Source organism: Tamandua tetradactyla, chromosome 25 (genome assembly GCF_023851605.1).
Source record: "Tamandua tetradactyla isolate mTamTet1 chromosome 25, mTamTet1.pri, whole genome shotgun sequence".
NCBI classification, from domain to species: domain Eukaryota; kingdom Metazoa; phylum Chordata; class Mammalia; order Pilosa; family Myrmecophagidae; genus Tamandua; species Tamandua tetradactyla.
In genome coordinates, this window is record NC_135351.1 from 18,363,601 (window position 1) to 18,389,747 (window position 26,147).

General features: G+C 38.5%; 1 protein-coding gene across 2 annotated transcripts in view; it reads left to right on the forward strand.

Moving 5' to 3' along the window:
- Positions 1-26,147, forward strand: part of JARID2 (jumonji and AT-rich interaction domain containing 2) — a 272,180-nt gene that overhangs the window by 100,940 nt on the left and 145,093 nt on the right. The window contains exon 2 of one of the 2 annotated variants that reach the window (XM_077143746.1): positions 25,106-25,241. In XM_077143746.1, the coding sequence (XP_076999861.1) occupies positions 25,106-25,241 (136 nt within the window). Of the gene's footprint in view, positions 1-25,105; positions 25,242-26,147 lie in introns of those variants that run through there. The other variant, XM_077143747.1, reaches the window with a different exon arrangement.

The window sequence follows — 26,147 nt, forward strand, 5'->3', positions numbered from 1 at the left end:
CTAGGAACATGCTTGATTCCATTTTGTTTGAATATGCCCCAGTGGATGTAAGCACGTTGCTATTTAAATCCCAGCTAACCTCTTGAATATAGTGGTCATTTTTTTTTTTCTTTTATTTTACTTCCACAAAGAATAATGCAATGCTCTGACTCACATACACATTGGGAAAACTGTGTGGAATGATTTCTTTAAGCAGTATCAGATTCTCCTATCCTTAGACATTAAGTAGTTAAGTAATCTGAGTAAATGAGATTACTTAAACATTCAGCAGGCAGTAGCTACTCAAAGGTTTATTTTGGGGGGAGAAAATTTACCAATAATATGAGTGAGGATATAGTGGAGAAGGACATAGTTAAAATATATCATCCTAAGCTTTTTTTATAAGGTAGAGAGAAAGGGAAATGTGTTAACAGAAAATTTAATGAATATGTGTATTTGTGTGAGGAGAGGAAGGAAAGAAAAGAGTGCATTCTTGCTTCTTAAGAGAAATGGTTGTTTTAACTTTGGGGCAGCAAGTGGTCTTGCTTTTAAGCCTTCAGAGTCTATTTTACCCTATCAGATTATGATTTGTGAGAAATGTTTCATTGCCCATTATATGTGTGTTTTTGACTCCTGGATATACTGTGTTAATGTTTTATTTTCGAGGATGTGAAAGAAAATGAGGCAAAAATTGAGACACTCTTCAAAAGTTACCAAAAAGACTTTTTAAATAGAATTTTGTTGTGTTTTAAAAGTTTTCATTTTGTGTATATTGCTGTTGGTGGTGACTTGAAATCCCTTCTACAGAACAAGGAATGCTCCCCAAAATGCTGTTTTCTTTCTTGACTATTTATTGTAGTAAAGTTTTTCAGGGCGATAGTATTCTCAACCAAAAAAAAAAGGTTATTTTGGGAAACTTCCACTGACTGGTTCAAAGTTTCTGAAGTTCATAGAAACGGATTCAAGTTGATTTAATCTTTTGTTCCAGATGTTAACTTGTGGATTTTTTTCCCTCCTATTCTTGTTAGGTATACATGAAAGGGAAGAGAGTATTTCTGTCAATTTCTTCTGAAGTATGAAAATGTCAAACTTGAAACTATCCTTTATTCTTCATTAAAACCATTAGAGAAAAAAAACAGTTCATAATCAAACCTTTGCAGACATGAACAATTCATTGCTTAGATGAAAAGCAGCTGCAAGAGAATAGGGTGGAAAGATATATTCTATCCTTTGCTGCTGAGATTTAGCATTTTCTATTTACGCCTGGTTTAGAGGTAAAAAAAAAAATAAGCCGATTAATCTGATAAAAATTCATTTTTAATATAAGTGGCTGGAAATTGTAGTCTTGTTAATGATAGGAACTTTGAAGACATAGTAAAAAAAGGCTTTTAATGGTGTGTGCCTGCAATACATATGGAAAACATTTTCAGTGAGATTCCTTAAACCATATTGTACCGTGAACACAACTTTTGACCTTGTTGGTCTGTTTACTTAAAAAAAAAAAATGCATCCTATCTATGGGTGATGTCATAGATTCGACATGCAAAAGAAAGTATTAGTTTGGTCTGATCTGAAGGAACTTGTGCTGTTTTAGTTTTTATTCTCTAATCCAAGATTGTGACTTTCTTTTGATGATTTGTAAAATACTTTTACATCTGAGAATGGAATTTTGTGGGCAGATACATTTTTATCTTCTGCATGTTCTATCACAATCACTTTATGTGCCCTAATTAGCTGCATGCAAGGGATATGGGCTTAACTGGATTTACCAAAGAGAATTAGTAGAGAGAAATTTTTACTACAAACTATTTTCAGGTTGGAAAATTCCCATTTCTATTTTAAGGGTTGTTCAGCCTGGAGGTAGATTACAAATTAAAGAGCATTGATTTAGAAGTGGAACTGGGTTTTGGCTTTGTCAGCTGGATAATTGCAGTTTTGGCAAAAGATAATTGGTGGGTTTTGGCGTGTTGACCTTGAAGAGCTCCTGAGGAAACATTGAAGAGAAAAAGAAATGGATACCACAAAGGGATGTGCAAATCTGAGGATTGCTAAAACTTTCCATGCTTTGAGCTCCAGTTTTGTTGATATCTGCAAGACAGGGGGAAATCTGAAGATCTGGTGGAGCAAAATACCTCCCCCCCCCCCCCCCCAGCTTCTTAGTCTGGCCTTTATTTTATCATATACCAATTCTCATTCCTAGCCCAGATCCCTGGCATGTGGCTGTGTGTGAGAGAGCGTATGCACAAACACCATTTAAATTTGTGCCTTTCAGGTCTTGACCACTGAGTCATGTTTGGACCATGTGTCAACTCTGATCATTTGATTTTGTGTGTGTGTGTGTGTGTGTGTGTGTGTGTGTGTGTGTGTGTGTGTGTGCGCGTGTGCGCGCGCGCGCGCGCGTCTGCCATATATTATCTGTTAGATGAGGAGAGCCTCAGATTTGTTTCAGAGGTGGCACCTGGGGCCACTATATCTTCAAAATACCAGTTGCATACTGGATTTTTAAACTCTGGGTACCCAGCATCTATTCTAACCCAGTTGTGCAGTTTTGGGAATCAGCCAGGTAATCTAGCGCTTTGGGAATGGAGTTGAGGCAGACATGTCTACAAAGCCATAGAATCACCTTCAAAATATCTCCTGGGCTAGAAAGCCATTTTGTATGATTGTTTTTCTGTGTGTGTTGCAGCACCTGTCAGCTGAGGTGAATAAATAGATTGTTTTGCTGAATACATGGTGAAGGCAGGTGACTAAATCTTTTTGATCTAGCTAAGCAGGTTTTCCATATATGTATCCAGAAACTTTTGTTTCTAGTCAGGTATCCACCCCACAGTAATTTCTGCATTAATAACAGGAAAGACCATATAGCAAATGGTGGAAGCTTTCCACTTACTGACCAGAACAATTATTATATTTCACTGATTCTGAGATATACTTCATTCTCGTTTCAAAATTTCAATACGAGTAGAGTGAATTTCACTTTAACTGAGTTATAGTTATTGTTGGTTCTTCACTTATGCTTAATTGGTGTTTAAGTAAGTTTCAGAAAGAGTTCATTTCAATGCTAAATCATAATGTAAAGCTAGTTTGAGCAGAGAAAGGCACAGAAATAGCAGCAGAGTGTAAATTTGATATTAGTGAAACAAATCTGTTGTGGCAAGTGTGACCACAATTTCAAAGTCTTTTCTTGGAAAACAGCTATCAAGTGTTTTACAGAACGAAAAAACACAAAGGTGTCCTCCAAATAGTTCTCTTAGATCCACGAGGATTGCTTAGTCCAAGGTACCTGAAGGCAGAAGAACTGCCCACATCCTTGGACAAGAAGAAATGTCAAAGCAAAAATGCTGGTGTCGCGCAGCATGATTGTTAAGGGTTTGGGCCGTAGTGCTTTTGTAGTTGTGTTTTCCGTCTTAGAGGTTTATGATATAATGGTGAAGCTTATAACTGTTGACATCTTTCCTTAACGGTGCCTTTTGGTGAAGGAGGAGGATGGAAGTATGTTGCTCTAGAGTTGACTATGGGGTCTGAGGAAGGCCTTTCTGAGACTGCTGGACCTCTTCAGCTGATGTGAGTTAATTAATGGAAAACAGCTGAACTCTAAGGATTTGCTCCTATTGATAGCTACCAGGTGGGAGAGGGTAAACCCAAAGTCTGGGATTCTTTTAAAAAGTCACAAATAAAAAATTATCTTCTTAGGTGGCAGTATAGTGTTATGGAATGACATTGTTCTAATGAACAGGATTTGTTATCCCTGGATTTTCATCCTTGCCGCTCTCAATAGGGTTCAAATGAGCCTGATCTTACAGGTGGTCTTTATCATTGTACATGCACTTGTGTTTGATGTGTACCTCTCTATTACTAGGTAAGTAGATACATTTGTATCACATAGGCCCTGTGTACTGTAGCCTCTTAATTGCAGCTGTTCTCTGGGGCCAGTCCTTTATTTGTTGTGTGTGTGTGTGTGTGTGTTTGGCAGAGTGACCACTTTATGACTTAAAGTGGGGAAGTTATTCTAGGCTTCTGAAAAGTTGCTGTGTGGTCCATCTATGCTCATGCTTTTGTGCAGGATTCTAAATTGGAGTTTTGGCATCCGTAGCTGCTTCATTTGGCAGGGAGATAGCCTGAGTCACTTTCCCTACTGCTCTTTCCAGCTTTCTCCACTCTTGAATTCTCTCTGCCCACCACAGGAGATTCTCTGCAAACCGGTTTTGACTTGGCTCGAGAGTTGATACAAAGAAACGGTAGTCCTGTATATATCCTTTTTGAAAGGAAAAGTACTGTCATGAATCTGAATCCATGAGGTGGTTGGGTTTTTTCTTCGTTCTTTGTCATCTTTTCTTTTTACATGAGTAATTCTACTTTTTCCCCGGAGATACAGGCTTAAAACCGCAGTCATGAAAACTAGACCCTCACAGGATGTCAGGAGTCTTCCTTGCCTGCACCCTCTTTGCCTGAAGTTCTTCTCTTTGTTTCTTGCACTTAATTTATGAACATGTAATTCTCTATAATTCTGAACGTTAAAGGCTGTTGTGAAACTGAGCATTCATGCTTTGCTGAGATTCCCGGGAGACTGTAGGCTTTAACAAGTAAAAGCCCTCTGGGTTGTTAACAGGAAAACTCTGTTTTGACCCCCTCCCTATCCGCAACATTAATGTCACAGTGTCCTCTGTCTGCAGGTTGTTTCCTAGTAACAAATGCACTGTGTTTGTAGGTGCTCAGATCTAGACTCCTCAAGGAGCCCTGAGGAGGCGCAAACGACCTGGCTCTCCCCACATTCACAAATCAGTACAGTCGTTGGTGTGGGAGGTCCAAGCCAGGGATACCAAGGAAATCTGGAGTGGTTTCCTTGTAGATCACTTCCCCTCCCACCTCCTCCTAGTTCCCCATATTCTCCCCCTTAACTGCTGTAAACATGAAGTTGTTTGAATAGTCTCTTAAGTGGTTCATCTGGCTGTCCTTGAACACCTAGGGGACTCGTGCTTCCGGTTGAAAGATAGCAAGCACCTTCAACTCTTTCCTTTTCAGGCATGGTTATAAGTCTGTGTTTATTAACTTTTTTGGGGGGATGCGTGGTTCAGGAATCGAACCCGCATCTCCTGCATGGAAAGTGAGCATTCTACCCTGAACCACCTGTGCACCCAGTCTGTTTTTATTGAATGTACAAAATAGAGTAGGTTTTGTGAATAAGCATACTATATAGCACCACACAGGCTATTCGTTATAGGTGCACAGCGTATTGGACTAATAAAACTCCTAAACAGATGAGAATTTCTGCTGAGGCACAGATCTTTGTCACCTTCTGGGGACCCTGGGATATTGTGGTAGGGTATGGAAGAAATTTTTTTTTAAAATAACTTTTTAGAGATATGAGTCAGTAGTTAATTCCTTTTATGGCTGAATGTTATTGTATTTCATGGGCATGCTGCATTTTGTTTATCCATTTATTCACCAGTGGACATATAGGTCATTCCTGCTTTTGGATGGACATTTGGGTTATTTTTACTTTTGCTGTCAGCATTTGTGTTTTTTGGTGAACTCCTGTTTTCATTCCCTTGGTTATGTACCTAGGAGTGGAATTGTTGGGTCAAATGGCAATAACTTTTTTGGGGGAAACTGCCATACTGTTTTTTGTTTGTTTTTTTTTTTTAATTGAGAAATCTTTACACATAGTCCATACATAGGGTAAAATAAATGGCTCACAGTATTATCACATAGTTGTGTGTTCATCACCATGATCATTTTTAGAACATTTGCATCACTCCAGAAAAAGGAAAAAATCTGCATCCCATACCTTTTACCCCTCTCTCTCATTGATCACTACTATTTCAATGTACCCAATTTATTTTACCCCTCATTGCCCCTATTATTTTATTTATTTATTATTATTATTTATTTTTGAACCTTTTTTTTTTTTTTTTTTTTACTTATCCGTTCCATACCCTGGATAGAAGGAGCACCAGATGAAAGGTTTTCACAGTCACACAGTCATATTGTAAAAGTTATATCCGCTGTACTGTTTTTCACAGGGGCTGTGCCATTTGCCATTCCACCATTAATATGAGAATTCCAGTTTCTTTATTTCCTTGCTGGTACTTATTTTTTTTTATTATTATTGTAGCCATCATAGTGGACATGTATAAATTCATTTTAATGGTATCCTCAGTAAATATATACACTTAAACCTCTCATTTGTCAAAGAGTGAGTGATGTCAATTGTTAATGAATTTTTTCATGTAGGCCCCATTAAAATGGTGCCCATCATGTACTAAGTTCAGTAAATGCAACCATGAATATACACAACACTAGGTTTTATAGTTATCAATTTCTAGTATTTTATTAACTTATTCCCAGATGAGTACAGTTTGCAGACTGGTGAGGATTAATTAGGATGCAAGTGTGTAGAAATGTTTTTATGCTCCTTATTTAATTTTCCTATGCTTCCTATGTTTAGTCAGAAGTCATCATTGATATGATTTAACCATTATGTCAGAATTTATGATTCCATTTTAAACTGATAATCTCACTGGAAAATCTCAGTGCCTGTGGTGGCCATTATTGTATGTGCTCACCTGAGGGCCTCTGGGAGCCTCAAATTGTTTTCAAGGACTTTTTCCTTAAAAACTGCTTTTTTCTTGATTAAAAAATAACAACCACCACCCAGATTGAAATTGTGCCTCCTCAGTGATGTGCAAACCTTTGGTGGAAAATACTATGCCAAACAAGGGAAATAATAAAAACCTGAATAAGAAGTTCATTCATTAGAACTTGTTTTGGTATTTTAGCATCATACTGGCATGTTACTTCCTCATAGCCCACTGCAGATACAGACAGCCCCTTCTCTGTTGTTTTAAGCAGCTTCCAGATGTGTTTCCTTGTATCTCACTGAGAAGCAGTTCCACTCTCCTCCTAGTTTATTGTTGGCCATTTAATTTTGTTTGTGATGTTTTTGTTGTGGTGGTTTTTCTTGTACTCTGCACTCTGACTCAGGAAGCCCATCTCCTTTTTCTATTTATGGTAATTACTAGAGAGCATTTTATTTTAGTCCTTGGGGAGTGTCTGCTGTATTTCTTTGTGTAGGCATGTAAGTTAAAATTGGAAACTGTAATTTTTTTTTCTTTGCATGGGCAGGCACCGGAATCGAACCCGGGTCTCCAGCATGGCAGGTGAGAACTCTGCCTGCTGAGCCACTGTGGCTCACCCTGGAAAGTGTTTTCTTTGAGGTCAGGGCTTTTGTAAAATGTTTTGAAAAGGTTGTCAAGCCTGTCCTTTTTTTTTTTTTTTTCCTTTGGATATAGGATAACCTCTTTTCCTCCCCTGTTTAAGCATTTTCAGCCTCAAATTTTAAGGTTCAAGTGGACTTCTCGTTACGGCTCTGATGGAAGGATGAAATTTATTTTGGATTGGGTCTTTGTGGTCGAGCTGTCTTGTCAACTGGGGAATGTTAGGAATAAAAAGAGGGCAGGCACCCAGTTCATTTTCTCTTGATGTGTTCTAGTGGTTGACTTGTCTGGAAACAAAAATGAAATTGTCTTTTGAAGTGGGAAAGGAATTTCACAGAGTACAGCCTGATGCCACAGCCTAGAATAGTGAAGTTTCCCCCAGTGTCCTTCAGTAAATTTGGAAGGTGAGGGTATTCTGTAGTAGCTTGTTTTGTTTTGTTTTTTTTTTTTTTAGGTTAATAATATGAAAAACTAAGAACTTATAAAAGCCTTTTTCTCATTGTAAATTTACCTTAATTGGTTTAATAAGTCCTGATGATGGGATGAGCTGCCTTTTTGCATTTCTCCCTGACAGTGAGAGACCAGTTACAGTGACCAGTCACACCCTAGTTTCCCCACACGTGTTTGAAGACTGCATGCTTGTTTTTGTTTGTATTCATTTTTGGCAGAGCTTACTTATCTCTTACTCATAGAGTTGCTGCTACAGAATCTTTAAGTAGATTTATTGCACTTTATTTCAAGTCCTTGAACCTAGTAGGTGTCAGTGAAGACTTCAGCTGATTCTCAATTCCTTTTCCTCCTGATTTCAGAAAGTAAGGAATCTACAGTCAAGCATAAATTGTATGAAGACATTCTGTGTGCTCTGTTAACAACAATACGCGAAAAGAATACACCTGGGTTTCATTAAAAATAAACAACAAAACAAAAACCTTCACTCCACAAATACTCTGAGTTTCTAACATGTACCAGCCTTCATGCTACAATTTAGGGAGTTGTTAAAATACAGGTGATTTTAATGCAGAGAGACTCGACATGATTTGAGGGAGTATGGAGAGATAGGAGGTCCAAGGACTGAGTGATTCTGAACTTTTAAACGTCTTTGGACCCACCCTTCGCCCCAGACTAGTTAAACTAGAATGGGGGTGGATTTTTGTATTTTTTTAAAGATCCCCAGGTGTGATATCCATTGCAACCAAGGTTGCGAATCACTGTTGCAGAGAAGTGCTCAAACTTGAGCATGAATGCCCTGGTCCTCTTCGTAAATCTCAGATCGACTGAGTAGATCTGGGTGGGGCCTGGCATGTTTTCTTTCCTAACAAGCTGCCAGAGGTGGTTGGTGTTCCTGGTTGGTGGACCATACTTTGAATTGCAAGCACCAGGATGCTCATTACAGGAAGGTGAGGAAAAAACAGCAATGTGGATGACAAGTTAGGGGAATCTTCGCTTCAAGTATTTAAGGTTTACTGAATCAGAAATTGAATAGAAAGCCTAGTTTTAGGTATGGAATGTGATTCATCAGTGAGTAAAATAATGTTTATTACTTAGTAGAAATTTTCTGTGCTTCTACAAGTTTAGAGTTTATTTTTGAAATAAGATTCCTTTGGCTTCTGTTTTACTGCACCCCTACCCCCTACCCCATACCCCACTTTTTCTGTCTGTGGCTTCTTCTAGGAGCTGGCATCCAGTGGTAGCTGCTCTGGATCTTTCTGAATTTGCGTGAGAGAAAGACAAAACAAGTTGCATATTGTATTCCCTCTCTTGTAATTTGTGATCACTTGGAAACTGCATAGTTTTCATAGTCTTGGTGTGGGCCTGTAGGGCATTTCATGACCGTATTTTTGCCATCAATGTGAGCCTCTCAGAAGAGATGCCCTCTTTAGGATGGATGTTCCTTTATTTTTATTTGCCTAGTGCATTTTCTTATTTGCACTTGTTTTCTTAAATACAAGTGTGAGAGAGTGTGAGAGAGCACCCATGCGGGGAGGAGGGAGAGACCGATGATTTCACCTGGCTAGCAGAGATTTCTAACTAGCAGCAACTGAGGAAAATGGCTTGTTGGCCAGTGGGTTTCTGTATCCTCCACTGCTGTATCATTGAAACCCCACTTTTTGTGAGTTGTCTGTGATGTCAAATGTGGACTTTTAGAGAATGGCTCTCTTTTCCTTCCACTCTTTTCTTGTGTCTTTTCTCTTTTTTTCTTAAGGCTGAAACCCTTCATAGGGATAGGATGATAGGACTTTCTCAATTCGGCCAACCCTAACTATGGTTTTCTGCCCTTCCATAAATTATTATTATTTTTTTGCAGGTTTTTTTTATTATTAAAAAAATTAACAACATTTAGAAATCATTCCATTCTACATATGCAATCAGTGATTCTTAATATCACCACATGGATGTATGATCATCATTTCTTAGTACATTTTCATCGATTTAGAAAAAGAAATAGCAAGACAACAGAAAAAGAAATAAAATGATAATATAGAGAAAAAAATAAAAATAAAAAATACAAAAATATATAAAAACAAAAAACAAAAACAAACATACAAACAAAAAAAAACTATAGCTCAGATGCAGCTTCATTCAGTGTTTTAACCTAATTACATTACAATTAGGTAGTATTGTGCTGTCCATTTTTGAGTTTTTGTATTCAGTCCTGTTGCACAGTCTGTATCCCTTCAGCTCCAATTACCCATTATCTTACCCTATTTCTATCTCCTGATGGTCTCTGTTACCAATGACATATTCCAAGTTTATTCTCTAATGTCGGTTCACATCAGTGGGACCATACAGTATTTGTCCTTTAGTTTTTGGCTAGTCTCACTCAGCATAATGTTCTCTAGGTCCATCCATGTTTTTACATGCTTCATAAGTTTATTCTGTCTTAAAGCTGCATAATATTCCATTGTATGTATATACCACAGTTTGTTTAGCCACTCGTCTGTTGATGGACATTTTGGCTGTTTCCATCTCTTTGCAATTGTAAATAATGCTGCTATAAACATTGGTGTGCAAATGTCCGTTTGTGTCTTTGCCCTTAAGTCCTTTGAGTAGATACCTAGCAATGGTATTTGCTGGGTCGTATGGCAATTCTATATTCAGCTTTTTGAGGAACCGCCAAACTGCCTTCCACAGTGGTTGCACCCTTTGACATTCCCACCAACAGTGGATAAGTGTGCCTCTTTCTCCGCATCCTCTCCAGCACTTGTCATTTTCTGTTTTGTTGATAATGGCCATTCTGGTGGGTGTGAGATGATATCTCATTGTGGTTTTGATTTGCATTTCTCTAATGGCCAGGGACATTGAGCATCTCTTCATGTGCCTTTTGGCCATTTGTATTTCCTCTTCTGAGAGGTGTCTGTTCAAGTCTTTTTCCCATTTTGTAATTGGGTTGGCTGTCTTTTTGTTGTTGAGTTGGACAATCTCTTTATAAATTCTGGATACTAGACCTTTATCTGATATGTTGTTTCCAAATATTGTCTCCCATTGTGTAGGCTGTCTTTCTACTTTCTTGATGAAGTTCTTTGATGCACAAAAGTGTTTAATTTTGAGGAGTTCCCATTTATTTATTTCCTTCTTCAGTGCTCTTGCTTTAGGTTTAAGGTCCATAAAACCGTCTCCAATTGTAAGATTCATAAGATATCTCCCTACATTTTCCTCTAACTGTTTTATGGTCTTAGACCTAATGTTTAGATCTTTGATCCATTTTGAGTTAACTTTTGTATAGGGTGTAAGATACGGGTCCTCCTTCATTCTTTTGCTTATGAATATCCAGTTCTCTAGGCACCATTTATTGAAGAGACTGTTCTATCTTCAGTAAATTATTGTACCTAATTTGAAGTCTCATGCTCTAGATTTGATTTTTAAAGTACCCACTATATTCTACTCTGCAGCTCTGAGATCTGGTCTCAACTCTGGGTTGTTTGATATCCCTACTGAGGCCTAGAATAGGCATATCTAAAACTAAACTCTTTGTTATTCCCTCTTGTCTCTCTGCAATAAAAAGCAATTCCATTACTTACATGAAAAATTTTGGTGTTATCCTTGACTTTCTCATATAAGCAAGCCTGTAGGCTCAGCCTTTCCAGAATTAAACTAGTTGTCAAGCATTTTAGAGCTATCATCTTTGAACTCCTCTCTTGCCTACCCTATTGCCATAGCTTCCCCTACTTCCACCTTTAATCCTACACCCATTGTTTATTCTCATCATAGCGGCCAGTGAGGTGTTTTGAAAATGTAGATCAATTTTTCTTCTTTATTCATAACTTTCCAGTGGTTTCTCATAGAAATATAGAGTAAATTTGTTACCTCCCTTCTTGGTTTTAGTCTTCACACACATTGCCTGAGGTGTAAATTATCGACTTCTGACTTATATTTAGTTTCCCACCCTAAAACAAAAGTCTTTTGTTTCTCTTATCATTGTGATATATCCAGATAGAATCATGATTTGATTCTGTATAGTTATATTTTCTGCTTTGCTTTGAGATTGTACTTAGTGCCATGTAACCTTTTTGAGGTCTTCCGTCATGGTTTTGGGGAGCTTTACCAATATGTAGGTAAGTGTAGATCTCTTTATTGAGCTGACACATGATTCTAGCTTTATGCAGACATTTAAGGAATTCTCATTCTATAGAAAGGAAGAAAAACTAGAAGGATCCAGGTTTGCAGTGGATCAGCAAAGGCATAGAATTCTAGTTTCCAGTTTTGTTTAGATGGCAGAAATAATCGTGATCTTTGCAAACCATTGTGAAATAATGATGCTTAAATTTTGTCATTGGATTCTGGACATGTTCACTGTTGAAAATAGATTGGTTTGAATACAGTTGAGATTTTGTGAAAGAATCCAGTTCAAGTAAGTTGTTATACTCTTATGCAGTATAAAAAAGCTGTGGTTAAATACAGCCATGGCAGTTGAATGGACTGTAATAGAATATTTCTAGATATTAAAAGTGTTGCTTTATGAACAAAAGAATTGAGAAGGAGCACTTCTTCCTTTTTATTGAGAAAAGTCCACTCTTGATTTCCTGTCGTTATTTTTCATCTCTTTGCCTGCATTTATTTTGACTTGGGAATGCAGAGGTGAGAGCCCTTGCACCTACCTGAGATGCTCACATCATCAGGGGTGTTGGCAGCTGTCAGGGAACTAAAGGCTTTAAGGTAAGTGTGGCTAAAGACTCTTCGTGGGCCATGCCAAGAGATTTATGTTTTTCCTTGTAGACATTGGGGAGCTATGGAAGCCTTTTTGAATAAGTGTGTGTGTGTGTGTGTGTGTGTGTGTGTGTGTGTGTGTGTGAGACATGCATTGATGGCTTTATAAACTAACTCATTGCTGTGTTTTCATAGAAGCTGTGTGGGGAGTATGGTTGGAGTAGAGATTGGTTGGTGGCAGAAGCCTTTCGGGAAGATATCTTTTGTAGGGAAAATGATGAGAGACTGTTTAAGTCTGTGTCCAGGGTATGAAGAGTTGGTATCGATAAGAGATTTTGGAGGTAGCATTACCAGGATTTGAAGAGTGAATGTGGAAGGTGAGAAAGAAGGTTCATGGCTCCTAACTATTGGTCAACTACAAGGATGGCAGTAGGGTTAATCATATGAGTTGGTACCTGTGTGTTAGAGAGGGGTGAGGGTGGGGAGGTATGGGTATTTGGGTCATAATTAGACTTTGGGATGGGCAAAGGAAACAATGAGAGAGGAAAAAAAGATACTTCAGTGTGGCAGGAAAAACAGGGTTAGGTGATTTGCCCTTGGGATGTGGCCAGTAGGACTAAAAGAATTTTTAAAATTTTAATTTAATTATACATAAGTCACATGTAGCTAGTGCCTCTTCTTTTGGACAGTACAGCTTAATATTTGGTATTTGGGAGTTTATTGTAGTGTATTTACAGATTAAAAAAAAAAAGGCTTCAATGAGTAAAAACATCCAGATAATTTAGATGGGAACTAAATTTGGGAATTGGAAACTAATTTATTTGTTAATAATTTATCCACAAAATGAAATTGTGATACTTTTAAAAAGCGGCATTGTATCTCATTCTGATTCTAAGACACAGGTCAAGTATTTTATTTTAATTTGACTTCTTCCCCTATTCCCTGCCCTGAAGGTAAATCTGCAACCCAGATTTCTGTTGGATTCTTGGATATAACCTTGCTGTAAGATCTTGGGTCCTTTTTGATAACATTGAAAAAATTGTCAGCTCGAGAGCTGGAGGAGGCTTTAACTCTGCGTGCATGGCCCTCGCTGCTCTGTTCCCTGATGGTACCATTTAACTATGGAAGTGTCAGGCTGCGGTGTTGTGGCACATGCTGCTGCCTTGACGACTGCCTCGCATGTCTGACATGCTCAGACTCAAAAGAGCTGACTTGGCAGCTGCCCAGCAGATTTTTATAAAGGCTCAGTTGGTGGCCGGGGATCCAGGCTGTCAGAGTTGTGTTATGCAATACATCGTTTTTCAGCAGAAGTTCTTAATCCAATTTCATCTATAGCCTTACAAAAAAAAAAAAGGCGGTAATCAAAGATAAGTACACATTATTTAATGGGAAGTTTGAAGAGGTAAAACTTTCCTTGCATAAGCATTTTCACACCGTTTGCTTTAATCTGAGAAGCATGTCTGTCTGAGGAAATTTGCTGCTCGAAGTGCTTTTAATTTAAAGTCAAGGTAAAGGAACATCATTCACAAGCTCAACAAATCAGTTTTCTTCTTGTAGAATGTTTCCTGGCCACTTATCTTATTTCTAGGTTAGTTTTCCTCTGGATTCACTTTGATGTTTGAGTATTGACAAGTCATTTCATAGATTTTTTTTTTAATGGATTAGCATGGAACTGATGAGTGTTTTCTAAGGGAGGAAGTTATTTTAATTTTTTTGTCGCTGAAGGGAAGAAACTAGCCTATGTTTTACCTTGTTTATATCTAATATGTGCTAAGTGCTTGCTTATTCAAGAATCAGCCCCCCCCCCCCTTTAATACTTTCATTGTTTCTGATAGAAGAGGTAGACATTTCAGAGAGCAGCAAATTGAATTAAGTAGACTTGATTTAACAGCAGGTGTATGTGAAGCTTTTCTCCTGGGAGGAGGAAGGGACTGTTAGTTTTTCTTTTTCCATAGTATCCCAAGGGTTTCTGAAATCTGACTTTTCTGTTATTTGTGTGCCTGCTCTGTGAAGCTGCCAAATCAGACCATATTACCCCTTTCTCCCTCCCTCAAAAATGTAGCCTTTCTCGTTGATCCAACTTGGAGTGGGGCTGGGTAATGGAATTGCGAATTGTACTTAATTTTCTTTTTAAAAGCACTTAGGAGAAAGTCAGGAAAACCCCCCACCCCCAGACCTCTGATAAAGTGGGTAGGAATACTTACTGTATGCAGATGGCTTTGTTGATAATTCACCTGTTACCTAATACTAAATTGTTTGGAGATGTTCTTCCTATTTGTGAACCTGATAGGTCTCTCAAACCCCCCCCCACCCCCCATTAAGTTGAAGGCTCTTTTCCCATATCCAGGTTGAATGTCTGTCTGTCTTACAAGAAATTGGGAAAGGAGTATTTGACTTCTGCACCCTCACCTTGAAAGCAGAACTGGTTTGTGTGTGTGTGTGTGTGGCATGCAATGGTTTTTGTAACTATGCTTCTTTACAACCTTCTTCCCTCTCGGGGTTCTTCTGTAAGCAGATGGACATTGAAAACTTTGGTGAGAGGTTTTGAATTCCAACTCAAACGCCAGCATGTCTCACATTTAAATTCTGACATGCCTTGGGTTTTGGCTTCAGTTTTATTTCCTGTAAAAAAGGATCTCTGTATGGGTATAGATCTTTAAAAATGGATCCAGGTTTGTTGGAAGGGACCTAGTAAAATTTATACCCAGTTTCCAACTGTTGTTCCCAGTGTCATTAATAACAGTGTCTCTGGTTTGAATAATGAATTACTCGGTCACCCTATTCACGATGCATGTGCCTCTTAAGCAAATTCAGACATGAATGAAGGTAGGTTTTGGAGATATATTTAGAGTCTGCTACATAAGTAGCTGTGGAGGCCAAGACCATAAAACACTTTTGGATTAACTTTATTTTTCTAAATATCACACCCATGGAGAAGAGACATGCAAATAACTGTATTCTTCATTACCTGCACATTATTTTCTTTCAGCCATTTTCATCCTCTATCCTTTCTTTCTCTACCCTCTCCTCCCCTCCCTTTCTTTTTCTCAGCTCTAAACTGAGTTGTTGCTTTTAGTGATTCTTTTTCATATACCATTTATTTTGCCTCTGTTAAGTTGTGATTTTTACTGTGCTCTTAATTAGGCATGGTGTGAGTTACGTGGTTGACATGACTTCCTGATTTTGTATCTGCCGTGTAGTGGACAGGCTACTTGATCTTACATGCCTGCTCTTGTTTTTCTAGCTGCATGATCTTTGGACAAGACACTGAAATTCATTTATAAGAAATAAGTAAACCTAAAAAAAATTTGTATTTCTTTTCACAAACACTTTCAACTAAAGAAAGAAGAAAGCATGAGCATGGACCCCATGTGAAGGGGAAACTTAGTGAACACTCAACTCAGTATGTGTTTGCTATCATTATAATCATTGTCATTTTTTATATCCTGATGGGAGTATGTGTCCCTTGGGATTCCTACCTGCACCTTTTCTAGATGCTTTACTGACCTTGATGTTAACAGTTTTTTGGCATGAATGCGTTTGAGTGCTGTGAAGAGATTTTTCAAGACCTATCTTGTGGAAGATCTGGCTGTTGTTGGAGATTCTCAGTTAGGCTCTAAGAGTGAATGAAGTGTGAGGATCTTCCTGATCACTGATCTGGTTAAGTCTTGAGATGCTACATTTTAAGAGCTTGTGCTCTAATTAGAGTTTACTAAGTTGATCCAGTTTATAAACTGGAACGGTTAACACTCTTATTCATATTATGATGCCTAATTTCAGGCTTTATTTACACCAACACCAATTTGATTTTACATCGTGAAAATCAAGTTGTAGCGTGGGCAGTGGTGGTGCAGTAGCAGAGACCCGGGTTTGATTCCCAGTGCCTGCCCATGCAAAAAAAAAAAAAAAACCACCATCACCGCCAACAACAAAAAAACAAATTGTAAGTCTGGGTAGGCTGTAGTTGAGGTGCATCAGAAACAGACACAGTTTAAATTCTTCATGATTATGACCTCAAACCCTTCCCTTCTCCATGAATGTGGATGGGTGAAAGGAAAGAAACAGTACCTGCACCACACTCTGTAAATTAAAGCAATGCCTTAACCTGGCTTTGAGTACAACTTGTTATAGTACTGTGCACACATGGCCCTGTCAGTGGCCTTTTTCTCCTCTTTAGCAGTGGAGGAGTGTCACAAAAAAAGAATTTCACAGCTGGGAGCTGTCATTTTTGTTGGATTGGGGCTTCCTTTGGTTATTGTTTTATGAAGTAATATATATACTACCTTCCCTTCTGTATTAATTTCTTAAAAAAAATTTTTTTTTAAACGAAACAACATGCAGACACAAGCATTCTTAACATATGATGATCATTCTAATCTTGGTAACTCACGATATCATCCCATAGTTGTATATTCATCGCCATGATCATTTCTTAGAACCTTCGCATCAATTCAGAAAAAGAAATAAAAAGAAAAAAGAAAAAACTCGTACATACCATACCCCTTACCCCTCCCTCTCATTGATTGCTAGTATTTCCATCTACCCAATATATTTTAGCCTTTGTTTCCTCTGTTGTTTTTTTATACCGCATACCACTCCCTTTCATTGATCATTAGCATTTCAGTCTACTAAATTCATTTTAACAGTTCCCCCTGTTATTTGTTTATATTTATCCATATTTTTTTACTTATCCGTCCACACCCTAGTTAAAAGGAACATCAGACACAAGGTTTTCACAATCATACAGTCACATTGTAGAAGCTATATCATTATACAATCATCTTCAAGAAACGTGGCTATTCGAACACAGCGCTAGAGTTCAGGTACCTCCCTCCAGCCCTGCAATACATCATGAATTGAAAAGGGGATAGCTACATAATGCATAGAAATAACCTCCAGGGTAACCTCTTGATTCTGTTTGAAATATCTCAGCCACTGACACTCTTTTGTCTCATTTCTGTCTTCCCCCTTTTGGTCAAGAAGGTTTTCTCAGTTCCTTGATGCTGGGTCCTGTCCTATCCTTGGATTTCTGTCCTACGTTGCCGGGGAGGTTTACACCCCTGGGTGTCATGTCCCAGTAGAGGGGGAGGGCAGTGAGTTTACTTGCTGTTTTGACTTAGAGAGGCCACATCTGAGCAAGAAAAGAGGTTCTCTAGAGTAGGCTTAGCCAATCCTTTGCCGGAAGAAGTTTCATAGAGGTGACCTCTAAGATTGAGGGCTCGGCCTATTGATTTGATTGTTCCCACTACTTGCCAGAATATCAGAAATTCTTCAAATGGGGAAGTTGAATATTGCCCCATTTATCCCCATTCCCTCAAGAGGACTTTGCAAATACCTCTTTATTCACTGTCCAGAGCTCCCTGGGATTTATAGGGGCATCACACTAACCTGGACAAACCAACAAATCATGCCCTATTCAAGATTCTATGTACTTACAGTGTTAACTAAACTGACCATACAGGTTAAATTAGGAAATGCACTACCCAAAATATAAATTTTCTACCAAATGAACTTTCCTTTTAGTCTCACACAGAAGTTGAAGTTTTAAAGCATGGATCATGTCATCCTTTCCCCAGTCTTCTGATATACGTTAGTCCCATCCAGATCAGCTACATTCATGTCTCTACTCAATGTCTGATCACTTTTCCAACTTTTTAAACAGTGACGCGAAGTCCACGTTACCATCAAAAACGGCTTCTGCCTAGCCAGCTGCATTGTATCCCTTACCCAAGTTAAATAAACAATATACTACTGCCCCCTACAAAAAAGAAAAGTAATCTATATCTTGGGTTTTGAAACATAATTTTAAAGTCACATTTTTAATGAATGGCCACCGACTAATGGAATTGGAAAAGAGTTGAGCATAAAACTTGTCTCTGTTCATACATCTTTTAGGAAACACATTTTTGAGCATCTATTATGTGGCAAACTCATCAGGAACTAGGGATTTCAAAGGTCCTTAACTCTGAACTTTGTACCAGGATCTAAAGAAGCGCAGAAGAGGACCTGAGTTCTAGAGCTGTGAAATGACACTGTACACAAGACCCCATGTTGGAGCTTAGGGTACTTGGCTTCCAGGCCAATTTGGTATTCTAAAGCAGAACTTGTTAAAACTCTATTTTTTAAATGACATTATTAAACTACCAATTGCATGGTCATCTAGTATAGGCTTAAGGACCATTTTTTCCTTCTGCACACATGGTCTGCTCAGTACAGAGCTCAGTGTTTCACTAGGATGGCTGTCTAGATGATTCACAATCTGTCTTCCTCTTAAAGTCCTTGGTTAGCATAGAAGTAGAAAGAATAAGGTTCACTTCTTTCTTGCCTTAGCCTTTTCCCCACCAATGTGCCTTTGAGCTGAAGAAATATGTTCATGCCTGGTAGGTACATAGGCTTCAGCTAATACAGATAGGGGTACAGTTTCTGTCCCCAAGAAACACCCAGGAGAATAAGATCAATCCAGAAATAGTAACCAGGAAGCATTTTTAATGGACTGGTTATGTGTTGTGTGCTTACTTGGTGCTTAGGCCTAATTTTAAGTTTCATATGAACAAACCCCAAGCTTGAGGGTTCAGCCTATTGCTTTGGTTGTCCCCACTGCTTGTGAGAATATCAGGAGTTCTCCACATGGGCAAGTTGAATTTTCCCCCTTTCTCGCCATTCCCCCAAGGGGACTTTGCAAATACTTTTTAGTTTACTGATCACATCACTCTGGGACTTGTTTGGGCATCACTCTGGACAAACCTACAAAATCTCATACCCTATTCAAAGTTCCACATACTGTTTCTTAAATGCTGCCAGAATGCAATATACCAGAACTAGAATGGCTTTTATAAAGGGAATTGTAATAATAAATTACAAGTTTACAGTTTAAAGCTTATGGAAATGTCCAAAAGGAGGCATCAGGGGAAGATACCTTAATTCAAGAAAGGTCGATGCATCTGGAAAACCTCTGTTAGCTGGGAAGGCACTCTGGTCTGTCTCTTGCTTGTCCCTTGTTTCTAGGCTCCGTTGCTTTCAGCTTCTTTTGCTATGGGGGTTCGTCACTTTACTTCTCTGGGGCTGGCTCTCATCTCTTGGCTTCTCTTGGTTGTTTCCAGGTTCTAGCTTGCTTAACATCTCTTGGCAAAGTCTGCTGGGCTAGGCATCTCCAAACATCTATGTCTCTGTTCTGTGAAGCAGCTGTTCTCCAAGCATCTCTGTCTCTCCAAAATGTTTCCTCTTTTCAAGGACTCCAGCAAACCTACCTGAAATGGGTGGAGTCAAACCCACCTGAAATGTGTGGAGTCACATCTCCATCTAATCAAAAAGCCACACCCACAAATGGGCATGCCACATCTCTGTCGAGATAATGTAATCAAAAGTTTCTGTCCTGCAATATTGAATCAGGATTAAAAGAGATTGCTGCTCCCACAAGATTGTATCAGGATTAAAACATCGGTTTTCTAGGGTACATAATAGATTCAAACTGGCACACCTGCCCCTGAAAAAGAAGTAGAATCAGTATAGTATTCTAGAATCAGTATAACTAAAGGTATAGTTATAAGTAGGCTTTGTGAGACTCTTACAAACAATGTGACGTAGCTGCTAGAATTTATCCTAAGTTTTGGATTTGTTCATAGAAAGATAATGGATCTTACTGTATGTTTCTTAAGTGTCCGGGAATATTTCACTTGTTTGAATGAGTATTTAATCCTAGGTATCACATTTTAAGGGGAAGCTACCCCAATTGGTGATTTAGAGAAAATGAGGTGATTTAGAGACCATATCACTAAGGACTGAATAAAAGAACTGTTATTACTTCGTGCCTTACCATTTTTCTCCTCACTGTCTTACTTGATCATTTATCTTATATCAGTGGAGAAAAATCAAAGGAAAGACTGTAGTATTTTTTTTCAGTTATGTAAAGGGATTTCTCATGATGTAGTAGACTTCTTAATTCAGAGTAGAAATTGCAACAGTAGATGGATGCCAGAGGCTGTGTTGATGGTAAGCCTTGGAGAAACCTTGCTGAGTTAGGGTACTTTCTGTCACTACCCAAAACCCACGGGGAATGCCCTTGGGTGACTCATTGTTTTTTGTCTGTGTGTTTTGTAGTATTGTTTGGATGGTGGATAATTTCAGCGTTTTGGCTTTAATCCTTTAATGTACCAAACTTTTAGTTTCATGTCATTGTTCCCTTTGACTATGTAATATAATGGAAATCGGAAAAGAGGTATGAAATGGGAATGGGACAGGTACTGGTATACAGGACAAACTCTTTTTGTGCAAGTGTATCATTGAACATTTTTGCACATTTGCCCCCAAATCTGCACTTTTCACAAAATGCCAAGTGGTTAAGATACTGCTGGTTTGGAGACCACACTTTGAGTGACAAAATTATAAAAGGAGGATGGTAGAAAGCTGTTTAATCTCCGAACAGCATTGTAAGCTTTGTTTCGTGCTGTCTGCTGATGAGAGCAGTGGGTGCTTATGCTTGTTTAAAAAAGTAAATTTTTTTTTTAAACCCCAGCTTTGGGGTTATGTTGTGCTCTTTTTTCCCTTCCCCTTTCAGTAAAAAGTATTATATGACTACAAGCATTCAAGTTCCTGATCAGTTTCCATTTCTGATTAAAAAAAAAAAAATCCCTTATTTCAAATGAAAAGAAACCTTGTCATTTTTCACTTTTAAAGGCCTTATTACTCATTCTTCTATTTACCAAAGAAAGTGACTTGAGGCAGTCAGTGTCAAAGTAAATCTAGATCTATGTGATGCTTGCATTTCCTGTTAGCAGACTAAAATATTTTTATTTATGTCAGGGGTTCCAAAGCATTTACTTTGGGGTTGGGGATTGTTGGGCAATAGTAATGAGAGGTAGCACATTTTCTGGAAGTTTGAATTGTGCTTCCCCAGTCATGTGATGGGCTGTTAATAAGGTTTTCTTAATAAAACTCCAAATGGCAATAGGTGATTCTTAAAAATTTTTCATGAGATTCATAAGAATTTATACACACATGTAAAACTTAATTTGCACCAATAAACCACTGGAGTGGATTGGGTGCTTGGGTTTGTGGAGTATTCTTCAGGAGGCCAAGGGAGCATGTACTGTCTTATTAATCCTAAGTGATTCCATCTGCTAGGAAGGACAGCCGTGTGGCCTGAAGACGGCTTGAAAGACCTTTCATGTAGTTTAGCTACTGCCTGCAATTTTTTTTAAACCATCCATAATTAGTTACAAGGGGATAGTTTGGACTTTTGAACATGAAGGCAGGAGTTGGGATACCGTTTGATCTGAAGATAGAGGTTTGGGAAGGATAATAGAATATTGGGATGGCTTTCAGATATTATGAGAGAATCCTGGAGAGGACAGAGGAAAAGGCGTTTGTAATGAGTGATGTAGGAAGAGTAGCAGCAAATGTAGAAAGGTATTTTAAGAAGGAATTGGTCAGTATTGACAGATGGTAAGAAGCTGTAGGTCATTGGATTTGGGCCCTCTAAGTCCTGATGAACTTTTAGCCACCATTTTCTTGCAAGAAACTAGGTGGTTAAATGTAGAGGGGGTTGTACCCCTGTTGAGGGAGTGATGGCAGCTAGTGTTTATGAAGGCTTTCTCTAGTAGGATGAGAAACTTTCTGCTGAGCCTTACTGGATCAGTCAAGTGGGGAGTGTCATATAGGAAATTTAGAAAAAGAAGAATGAAATTATGGGCATAGCAGTGATTTAAGTTGAAAATTGTGGTGATTTCAGGCACTTTTAAAACATGCTGGATATGGTGCCTGCCGATGCAAAAACAAAACAAGACAAAAAACATGCTGGATGTGCCCTTAGGTTTGGTACTGGCAAGGCAAGTATGGTTAAAAGTCAACATTTAAGAGTGGTATTTAAATTGGCTGAAGTTTATGCTCATTCCAGAAATACTTATTGAGCTACTGTATTAGACATATTTTAGGTGCTGGAGATGCATGCAGTAGATCCTGAACTCGTAGAGTCTGGTGACATAGAAATGAAAGATTATTTTATTTAATGGTTGATTAAATAAGAGAGCTATTGAAAAAGGGAAAATGACAGGAAAGCCCTCTCTTAAAGTCTTGAGAGAAAGGTGTTTGTACTTTGCTTAACATCTAATTCTAGCACATTCATTACTTTAGTTGTTAGGTACAATGCTAAAGCCACAGGCAAGCAGTAAAACTAAAAGCACCTTCCTTCTAGTCTTCCATAACACCGAAACTCAGAAACTCTGTTTTCCTTGAGTATGGGTACAGGCATTTAGAATTCCACTCCAAAAGAGTGTATAAGGTCAGTGTAGGGTGATTCACCGTGATGTTGCAGCTGTGAAAGTCAGCTTAGTTTTTTTATGGAAGTAGAGGGTCCAGGAAACAAACCTGGGTCATCCATATGACTGGCAAGAATTGTACCACTGAGCTACCCTTGCACTGCCCCAGCTTAGTTTTTAATAACCTGATTTATCACCTCTTTCTTCAGCTTTACAAAACAGTGAACTTATTACTTACCAGGTTTGCGGAAAGGGAGGTGACAAATCTTGACCAGCACTCTGGCTTACAAAAGAATACATATTTTTAAAAAAGTACCTTATGATTTTTTTTGGCATGGGCAGGCACCTGGGAAAAAGCACCTTGATTTTAATGTCTAGAATTTTCATAATTTGTATAATGGATTTAAAGCACTTTAAGGTGTATTGGAGCTGCTTGTGCAAGAACTGAGCCTTTATGTGTCCTCTTTTGTGAGTTTGTATCTCACGTGGTGTAGATTTTAATTAGACATTTGTTATAGGCTGGAGCCTGAAATCAAGTTGAAGGCATTTGCCAGCACAGGATGCAGTAAATCATCACAGGAGTTTTACGCTGAAAGCTATTTTGGGGTTTTATGATTTATAAACTATGTATATTTAGAAAATAATACTTTTAAAACCGGTGTTGTTGTGGTTGATAGAGACAATGAGAAAGGGAACCTGGTTGTGATGAAAAGAATTCTGCTTGACGGGTTTTATGAATAGACCACAGAAGCTGAAAAGGTATCTTTTAACCTAATAAGTAACTGTCGTTCAGTTCCAACTAATATTTTGGGAGTACTTTCTTGTAAACTCAAGGGACTTGTTATAAAGCTTAACTCAGTTATATCGTGCTGCTTATGTGCTGTGTAGCTACATCATCTACATTTTACTCAGGTTGATTATTTGGGAGGACTCGGGTCAGAGGGCTGCAGACTTGTACACTGTGGTATTTTGGAAAGTATGCTTGTTCCTCTTGTTAGCCTGAGGGTAAAGTCTGGCATCTTCTCTTAGCCTTCAAGTCTGAGCCGTGACCAGTGCCCAGGTTTTTAGACATGCTCAGAGCAAGTAGAAAGACAAGGGTATATCTAAAGTTGTGGCCTAGAAAACAGGTTTATATCAGTGAAGGATGTCTAGGAAAAGGTGCAAATCCTAGTCCCCTACTTTCCTTGGTAATCTCTTATTACAAGAGTGTAGTTTAAGTTGTTTAGGGGTTCTAGTCTCTAAGATATACTTCGTGTTTCTGCCTAGTGTAGGAATCTAAGAGGTGGAAAAGGCCCCAGATAACCTGCTGTTTTCATTGAGTACCAAGAGGGTTTTTGTTGACCTGTCTTGGAGTCACACAGTTAATGGCAGGGAGTTAAAACCAGTTCTTTTGTTCACCCAGTTTCTGCATCACCAGCCAGACCCATGAATGCTCTGGGGTTGCTGTGGGGAATAAAAGGAATCAGAATATCCAAAATCCTGCTATTACACAGAGCATTAATCTTTTCCTTATTCTATTAATTAATGCCCAAATAGCTCAAATACTTGCATTGCTAAATTGAACTGTTAGAAAATGCCTAAGTCTTGAAGTAGTTGTGCAAATGTGAGGGCTTCTGAAATGACCAAACAGTGTGCAGGCACCTGTAGAAGAGAACTCCAATATCCTTAGCTGTGTCAGTCAGCACTTAATAATGTGCTAGATCCCCGAAAACAGCTACCTACTTGTAGTTGTATCTCCATCTCTCCAGTCTTGTTTCTCTAAATTCCCTGTTGATGTTTTTCTCTTTAATTTTCACTTTAGTTTCTTTTTTTTCCTTTCTTTTTATCTTTATATGCAGTATATCATGTGGCCTTCATCTTCTTAACTTCCCTTTCAAGAACATATTTCTTGGATCTTGGATGTGATCCCTTAAAGTATGTGTAAGGGAACCTTCAAGGCATGTTTGTATTTTAAGGACCACCACCCCATGTAACCTCCACCAAGATGCCTGTTTCTGCAGTGATCTATTGCTTCTTTGTGTTACATTTCCTTAACAGGCATTTCTTCTGGCTGAATTGTCACTTCTTGAGGATAGATAGGATCTATGTTTTGCTATATCGTCACAACTGTCAATGACAACAGTAATTTCCAGATGAGGGCTGCACATATTTGTAACGTTTTACATATTCTGGCCTTACTCAGTTTTTAAAACTCTAGTAAAAATGGTTCATTACATCTCTGGTTGTTAGTATAATAATTCCTTTTCCTAAGCTTTGCCAGCATATAAAACTACAGTATTACTATACTAGTTAATGAGTGTATTTGAGATGGTTGTGTGTTTCTTTTAGTCCCTTTAATAGCCTGTGGACTACCATTTCTGCTTGAGACCTAAGTCTCTCTAAATGACAGAAGGGCTGGTGTTTTTCCTTTTTACTGTATGATATAATTCTGATACCCAGATCTTAGGTCGCATAATACTTGTCTTCTTTTAAATAATGCCTCCCTCCCATTTCTTTCCCATGTTTCTCCAGGATGACAGTGATGGGATACCGTGGTCAGAAGAAAGAGTGGTACGTAAAGTCCTTTATTTGTCTCTGAAGGAGTTCAAGAATGCCCAGAAAAGGCAGCATGGTGAAGGAATTGCTGGGAGCCTCAAAGCAGTGAATGGTGAGTTCCGTGTTTTGTTGGAATTGAAGGGTATTTCTAGGCAAGGCTTACCTCTGAGTTGGATATTTTCTCGGCATTGTGTGCTTCTTGAGCTAGGTACCTAATGACAGTCTGTAGAATGGGCAAATGTGTATTCTGGATACTCTATTGGGCTTATATATATATATATATATATATAATATTAGATTCCTTCCTATACTGCATAATATAAATTATGAGGTACTTTAATCCATTTTCTGTAGACATGACTAGGCTGTGATCTAATTTTTACCTAGGTCCCAGGTTGATTTAGGAGTCTGTCTCAAAGATTTTCTCGTGAGTGTATGTCTCTGTACCAAAGTGGGAAAGCAGAATCCTTTGATTATCTTGTTGAAATGTTGAGTCTTTATTTTTATCCTGTGTTCGTATAGGAAATAGCCTAAATCTACTTGCCTACTGCCCTTTCTGTTCCCTGTCTCAATAACCTAAGTACTTGCTGCCTTTCCTTCCTTGTTGATCTGGCTGGACAGGCTGCTATATGGCAGCAGGTGTATGGTGTCATAGAATTCCTGTGCATCTCAAAGTGTACCTCTTCCTGGGATGTTTATCTAATGCATCCTTGAAACTTGCTCCTACCTGCTTTGATGCCCCTTTTTAACCGGACTACTATGAATCAAATGAAATCATCCAGTGAAAACCATGTTAGTACAAATTCTAGGGGCAGTGAACTATGGTGGCACTTCACAGTCTCTGTTGCACTCTTTAATCTCCTTGAATTATGGAGAAATGAATTATCCCTGATCAAGGTTTGGCCTTGCATGGGGCAAGGAGAGGAGGAGGGGATTCTGTTCTTTACTAGAGGTTTTCCTTTTTGAGAAAATTCTCTGTTCTAGGAGTAGTGGAGTCATTGTATATAAGGTCCTTGAT